Raw genomic sequence first — 7,961 nt, 5'->3', positions numbered from 1 at the left:
TCTTGAGCTACAACTGTCAAGTTTGAGCCTTTCCCAAATCCTGACCCACAGAAACCACGACGTGAAACAATTACTGTTGTTTTAAGCTCTTCAGTTTTGAGGTTACACAGCAATAGTAATTTGGGATTGTTTCTAATGCCTGTATGAGACCCACATGGGGCCTCATAAAAAGAGGGAGTGTGTCTAGGGACTCAGTAAATGCTTAACACTTAGTTTCAAACCTCTTTCTTGGGGGCTACTTTGCTTTTTTATGCCAAATTTTCAATGTTGTTATATATAGCAATGTTTTGTTTTTGTTGTTTTTGAGACAGGGTCTCACTGTGTCGCCCAGGCTAGAGTGCAATGGCATGATCATAACTAACTGCAGCCTCCACTTCCCGGGCTCAGGTGATCCTCCCACCTCAGCCTCCTGAGTAGCTGAGACTGCACCATGCCTGGCTAATTTTTTTTGTATTGTTTTGTAGAGATGGGGATTTGGCATGTTGCCCAGGCTGGTCTCGAACTCTAGGGTTCAAGCAATCTTTCTGCCTCAGCCTCCCAAAGTGCTGGGATTACAGGCATGAGGCACCATGCCCAGCCATGCTTTCTATTAATAGACTTTTTTTGGTTAAGAAAGCAATGATATTAGAGGCCTTAAGGAAGTTATATAACCTTCAAAACGTAAGCAGTGCAACAATTAAATCTCTTCTGGGAAGGAAAATGCTTTTGGCTAATGAGTTACGAACAAAACAAAATACAACAGGATTTCAACAAGGAAATGTATTTATTTTTTCTTTAGAATTTGGCTCAGAACAGTAACAAATATTTACATTAAAATAAATTAACATGCAATTACTTAACCATATGTAATAATTTATGTTGGAATATATTAGCCTTCCCATGAGTTTAATAAAAACTAATATTTGGTTTTAGATTCAATACCATCCTTTCAAATATTTGGTATGAAACTTGGTAGCAATGCAATTGTCTGATGTACAGAGCAGATTTCACCATGAGAGATTACACCAAAGAACAGATGTCCCTTCCCAGAACATTATCTCACCCCAGACTCAGAAACCGAGCAGCCAAGCTTCCTTCCCAGGAATCACCATGGAATGTCTGAACAATAACCAGGCCCTGGAGATTACTGCAGGGCTGGCAGAGTTTTAGGAATCAGCCAAACTCTTTTTCACACTAACCCACTAGGAAGGATATAGTTCAAATGTAATGTTGATTCCTTCAGTTTATTTGAACACTGAAACAATATGTTGTAGAAACCTTCATTTTCCCAAAATAAAAATCTGAAAGATATATGCACATGATTTTTTAGATCATCTAAAAGTACCCATAAAAACCTGTCACTAGGGCCAGGTGTGATGGCTTACACCTGTAATCCCAGCACTTTGGGAGGCAGAGGCGGGCGGATCACCTGAGGTCAGGAGTTCCAGACCAGCCTGGCCAACATGGTGAAACCCTGTCTACTAAAAATACAAAAAAAAATCAGCCGGGCGTGGTGCATGTGCCTGTAATCCCAGCTACTCAAGAGGCTGAGGCAGGAGAATCACTTGAACTTGGGGGGCGGAGGTTGCATTGAGCCACTGCACTCCAGCCTGGGTGACAGAGTGAGACCCGTCTCAAAAAAGTAGAACACCTGTCACTAGACCAAATACTATACTGGTAAAATTTCACAGCAGAGAGGAATATTTGATTACATTCAGCTGATAGGGTCAAGGATACATTAAGTCATTTACAAATCAGATATTAGTATTAAAGTTTTTGGTGGCCTAGAGTGAATTAGAATATGTTAGCATTTTGAAAGTGTTTTTGAAATGAGAGGTTGTGTGGCTCAGCAGAAAAAGCACAGAGGGACCTGGGATCAAACCCTCTCTCTAGCCCCATAGCTTAACAGTCAAACACACCAAGTTCTATAAAATAAAAATTAAAACACCTACCTCATATGTTGAGAGAATTTAGGATAATGTATATGAAGCACCTAGTTCAGAGCCTGGCACACAGTAGGCACTTAATAAGTGGTGGCAGTTAGTATTTCTTCCAAGTTAACAATTCATAGCCAGAACTTTGGCTTTTGTATTTTGACACCAATGAAAACACGAATCATGTAGACAGAATCCTGATTCATGGCTCTGGGCTCTAGGTAAAACTCAAAACTTTAATGGACACCCTAGGGTGTTACTCAACACAGTATGAAAGGCTACTGAAGGAAGAAGTGTCTGCTGGTCAGTAGCAAAGATCCTTTTGGGACAGTTAATCTCCTTTTAAAGGCTCTAAGTCCCAGTGGCTTCTCAGCTGTCCTAAGAAGATAAGGACAAGGTTACTAAGGCCACTGTAATTTAGATCCCTGGTCTAAAGTCTCTTGTAAGTTCAGCTAGAGTAATAACATCTTTCAACAAATGGTATCCAGGATTAGGGGGGATATCTGAGATGGGGGAGTGATAGATATGTCCAATGTCTTGATTGTGGTGATGCTTTCACAGGTATACATATGTCAAGGCTTATCAAATTGTAGGCTTTAAAAACAATAAAGCTGTTTTAAAAAAGTGTACTTAAGCCCTTCCTGGTAAGATTTCCCTCTGTTCTCTGACTGGATCACCTTCTGTGATCTTAGTTTGGGGTTAGAGGAGGAAGGATTTGTGTGTGTGTGTGTGTGTGTGTGTGTGTGTGTGTAGACGGAGTCTCGCTCTGTCACCCAGGGTGGAGTGCAGTGGCATGATCTCGGCTCACTGCAACCTCCGCCTCCCGGGTTCAAGCAATTCTCCTGCCTCAGCCTCCCGAGTAGCTGGGACTACAGGCACATGCCACCACGCCCGGCTAATTTTTGTATTTTAGTAGAGATGGGGTTTCACCATGTTGGCCAGGCTGGTCTTGAACTCCTGACCTCAGGTGATCCGCCCATCTCGGCCTCCCAAAATGTTGGGATTACAGGCGTGAGCCACTGCACCCAGCTGGAAGGATTATTATTGTTATTATTATTATTATTATTATTATTATTATTTATTATTATTATTTTTGAGATGGAGTCTTGCTCTGTCACCCAGGCTGGAGTGCAGTGGTGCGGTCTCAGTTCACTGCCAGCTCCGCCTCCCTGGTTCATGCCATTCTCCTGCCTCAGCCTCCCGAGTAGCTGGGACCCGCCACCACACCCAGCTAATTTTTTGTATTTTTAGTAGAGACGGGGTTTCACCATGTTTCACCATGTTAGCCAGGATGGTCTCGATCTCCTGACCTCGTGATCCGCCCGCCTCGGCCTCCCAAAGTGCTGGGATTACAGGCGTGAGCCACTGTGCCCGGCCTGGAAGGATTATTAATGCAAACTTCAGGATGAAGTGATATCCCAGGCAAGGCCTGAAGGTCTCAGTGGTATTAATACATTAGTAAGCAGAGTTCTAAGAAGGCTTCCTCTCTATTATTGTAGCTACTTTGGCACAGAAAATTGTGACTGCAACTTACAGGGTTTGAGCTAAAATGACCCCTAGTAAGAAGACATCAGAAAGAATAGCATCTACAAAAATAGGAGTGGGGAAAGGTGACTCTGGAAGAGGAGACCAAAAGTGAAAACATTTCTCTGCCAAAGTCACCTGCAGTTCAATACCAGATTTGATTGTTAAGAAACGGTCATCCTAAAGACAAGAACTTGATTCCACTCAGGAGCTCTGGAGAGAAGGTCCATGTCTGTTCCTGGAGGTCTAGTAGATCCTGCGTGTTGTGTAGTCCAGAACCATGCTGGCAGCACCCAGCAGGGCGGGGTCAACCAAATCCGAAACCACCACATCCACGTCCTGCACGGAGGACAAGGCCTGCTGGCGAATGACGTCTTTGACAATGTGGATATAGTGACTGGCCAGGACTCCGGAGAGGATCACAAGGGAGGGATTCATGGTATGGAGGATGTTCACAACCCCAAGACCCAAAGCTGTTCCAGCTATAGGGAGACAAAAATTAAAATGAGTTTCTGAGAGAAGCCAAAATCAAAATACCAAAGAGGAAGGCAGAAAAGAGCCAGCAGCAGAAATGTTAAAGAACATCCACGGCATGCAGTGGGAGGCAGTGTTTTAAAAGCAGTTCACGGTTGATTCTTAATATGAGAAAATGATCATGTGACAGCCTCAAGTGGAAAAAGCTGGGTGTACCACATGATCTCCACTAGGCAAAAAAATGAATAGAAAGACTCGAAGGAAATATTAATAGTTGATACCTCCAAATGGGAAAACTAAGTGATATTTTTTCTTACAACTGTCCTATATTTCTCTAAATTTCCTGTAAAATGAAAGGAGCATTTTTATAGTTGTCAAACCAAACCAACCACCTGCTGAAAAAGGCAATGCTGCCAAATACCTTGAATGCAATTCCCTTTTTACCTCTGAGTAATTAGGAAAGAAACCTCTGAACAGACACTGCAAAGCACCTGTCCCTAGGGAAGCAGGGTCTCTTCTGGGGCCGGGCTGGGCCATATGATATCTGAGGCCACCCCCTGCAGCACAGCCACCTGCAGCCACATGCTCACCTGTTCTTAGGATGCTCTGGGCCTTCGCATTGCCAAGTTTCGCAGCTTGGATGAGATGGAGCGCACCCACGGCCTCATCTTTTGGCACTGACATCCCTTCCACCAAGAGCAGGTCCTCTGAACAGAGTGAGAAGGAAAAGCAGTCACTAATGAGCTGTGGGGAGGCCAAGCTCACCACTGGGCCTGTGGAAAGCAAGCCCCTACATGGGAAGACGGTGTTTTCTTTTCACAATTGCAAAGCTTATCGTTCACAAACATCTCTATACACTGCCCCTAAAGCCTTTGCTACCCTCTTGCTAATTGGTTGTACATAACCCAGAACCTATCTTCCTGGAAAAACCTCAAGTCTAACCACAGCCTCCTACCCCTCTGGCTCCCTCACTTCTCACTTCCAGTAGCAGACAGTCTTTGAAGTGTTCTTTTCTCCAAATTATCACCCTCCTCCCACATTCACTCCTTCCTTACTCATCCCAGACACAATGCTGTGCCATCTGCCAGCGCCACACGTGCTATGGCAGCGAGGCACAGTGGCTGAGGAACAGACACAGGCCTGGGGTCAGTGCCAGCTCTGCCACTCCCAGCTGCATGACCCCATGCCTGTCACCTCACCTCTACACATTCCTCCTTCCTAGAAGATGAAGCCAGTAGTGCCTCCCCTGGCAGGGTTATTTGAGGAATGGAATGAGATCATGGACATAAAGTATTTAGTTAAGTGCTGGCCACAGTAAATGCTCAATAAGCAGCAGGTATTTCTGTGGTTATCTATAGTCCTTGTCTTCTGCCCGTCACCAACTCAGATCAATCTGCCTCCTACTAATCTGCTAGAATATCTGGATCCTGAAGGAGAAAAATCCCCAGCTGTGCAAACTGCTACCTAGACATCAACTGGTGGTCTCCTGTCTCCCCTGGGCCCTCACAGCTCTCACCCATTCTGTCTGACTGCGCTTTTCTATACCTTCACCACCTTCCCAGTCCTTCTACCCCCACTGCCAACAGACGAGCATACTTCTTACCTCTCTCATAGGGGGCACCACCAGGCAGTGATCCCCTACCTTTTTGCTTCCTGTCCCATACACCCATCATCTCGGCTCGCCATGCCCTCTCGTGGACCCTCTGCCTGGCTTTGCAGCTCATCTCTTCCCACCTCTTCAGAACCCTACTGTAGGGCTCTATACGCTTCTCTCCTGCACTCTCGGCCTCCATTCCCCATCTCTTTTCCTTCAGCATATGCTCACAAATTGGTTTTGGGGGCCAAAAATCTACACTGTTTTTATGTATGAAGCACAAATATACTACACATACAGTGCATGTATGTGTGATATATACATAACATGTTTTGTCCATTTATTTCTTCATTAAAATGTGTATTAAGTACCCTCCCTGTGATACTGGCTGAGAAAACAAAACTGAAGGAAATCTTCCCTGCTGTCTTGGAACTCTAGACCTCTGTCCACCACCACCCCTGGGGAGGAAGAGTGGCAATATGGGTCAGCCAAGAAGACTGTGCAGTTTTAGTGCGAGGGAGCCCTGCTCTTTCCCTAAGAAGTGAAAAGGGGGAAACTTCTGGCTTCAGTGTTCAGCTGTCTTTGGAATTTCCACTTTGAAGTACTTGTCTACTATTTGGTTACTTAATTCCTCGAGAGAGGGACACCAACCATCATGGAGCTTTTTTGCCTCCCTCTGCAAGGCCATTCCAGAGGCGTATGCTTCAATGCACCCATGGCTTCCACAGGAACAATCAGGCCCATCCAGAGACACAACAAGGTGGCCCAGTTCTGCAGCACAGAAGGAGCTTCCGTGGATCAATTCATGCTGATGGATAATTCCACCACCGATTCCTACAGCGAGGGATAGAAATCACTGAGGGTGCTTTACCTGAAACAAAACTATGATATCACAACGCCTCATCTATTTAGCAGAGCTTTGGCATGTGAGGGTCTGTAGATACTTCTCTAGACAGCTGAAGCCCACTAGGCATCAAAGCATTCTCTGGCAGCATTTTGGATGGAAATGTTTTTAGCAGATCCTCTGATGCCCTGTGACCCATCTGCTTGGGTCACTGTGATTTCAAACACAGCTGTGGGGACAGTGCAGCGAAAATGCATGCCCACCTTGTGGGTAGCAGACCCCCTGGCCCAGCACACACTGTCCATCTTTCTGCACCAAGGCTTTCTCCAACACTGAAGCAAGAGCCTACTCAGCCACGCAGGCACAGCACCCAGGGGCAACCTGCAACTGAGGCAAGGCAGGAGCCAGCAGATCCACAGGACAATTCTGGATGCTGTTCTGCAGGCTTCTTAGGAGGTGCTGGTGGAGTTCAGCCCCCTTTGCCCTCAAGTCAACTTCAATAATGTTAATATATCCTTAATGGCTTTCTTCCTGCTCTGTTTCATTCTTCCCACTCACCCTCCTGCTTCTTGTGGTCACCTCCAAAAAACCATACCTGTACCTAAATCCTTGTCTCAGGCTCTGCTCTGAGGAATACCCAAGATAAGTCTTTTAAAATGTATCACACACTACCTGCTTCCTGAAGCAGAAAATATGAAATAATGATTTTGCCTTTTTTGATGCCGCCATGTCTAAAAATCTGTGATTCAATAATTATAAATATCAGTGACTGTCTTTTGTTATGGCGTTTAGCAGTTACAAAGGAGTAAAGGGTATTGTGCCTGAGAAGGCTCTGCTTTTAAGGGTTGTCTTGCCATCTGTCACTTCTTGGGCACTTATTCCTCAACCCCTAGCCCTCTGATTTACAGCTTAGTCACTGCTCTGAGCCAGGAAATGGTATCCAAGTTTGCTAAAACTGTGTCTGGAACTAAAAGAGGATGAGCATGAGCTAAAGTACATGCGCTTAGGCTGGGTGTGGTGGCTCACCCCTGTAATCCCAGCACTTTGGGAGGCTGAGGCAGGCAGATCACCTGAAGCCAGGAGTTCAAGACCAGCCTGACCAACATGGTGAAACCTTGTCTCTACTAAAAATACAGAAATTAGCCGGGTGTGGTGGCACATTCCTGTAATCTCAGCCATTTGGGAGGCTGAGGCAGGGGAATCACTTGAGTCTGGGAGGCAGTGAGCTGAGATTGCGCCACTGCACTCCAGCCTGGGTGACAGAGTGAGACTCACTCTCTAAATAAATAAATAAATAAGTACATGAGCTTAAAGGGATAGTGGTGTAATGTAGAGTTTAAGCACATACAAGTTTTGAAGTTAGACATATCTGTATCAGAGGCTGGCTTAACCGCTTATTAGCTAAGTCTGTTTCCTCATTTAAAAATCAAGTTATACACTTAAAATATATACAACAAAAATAAAATAGAGTAAAAAAACAAAAGTAACAAATTGGGATGTCATAAAAAAATGACAGAGCAGGGAACTCCAAAGGTCCATTATGCCACTAAAGCGAGGAAAAAACTGGTAAAAATGTCAGAATCAACCTTTTTGGAACTCTGGAAACTAACCA

General features: G+C 44.9%; 1 protein-coding gene across 3 annotated transcripts in view; it reads right to left on the bottom strand.

Moving 5' to 3' along the window:
- Positions 1 to 744: 744 nt before the first annotated feature.
- The window catches only part of GNE (glucosamine (UDP-N-acetyl)-2-epimerase/N-acetylmannosamine kinase), a 43,740-nt gene continuing 36,523 nt past the window's right edge, over positions 745 to 7,961 (bottom strand). For all 3 annotated transcript variants that reach the window (XM_003829857.7, XM_008955258.6, XM_008955259.6), the window contains 3 exons: positions 6,157 to 6,339; positions 4,502 to 4,618; positions 745 to 3,919 (listed from right to left, as the gene is read on the bottom strand). In XM_003829857.7, coding sequence (XP_003829905.1) covers positions 3,684 to 3,919; positions 4,502 to 4,618; positions 6,157 to 6,339 — 536 coding nt within the window. In that variant the 3' untranslated portion in view covers positions 745 to 3,683. The remainder of the gene's footprint in view (positions 3,920 to 4,501; positions 4,619 to 6,156; positions 6,340 to 7,961) is intronic.

Source organism: Pan paniscus, chromosome 11 (assembly GCF_029289425.2).
Source record: "Pan paniscus chromosome 11, NHGRI_mPanPan1-v2.0_pri, whole genome shotgun sequence".
Classification (NCBI taxonomy): Eukaryota; Metazoa; Chordata; class Mammalia; order Primates; family Hominidae; genus Pan; species Pan paniscus.
The sequence above is the reverse complement of the archived record's forward strand: the minus strand, read 5'-3'. Positions and strand labels throughout refer to the sequence as shown.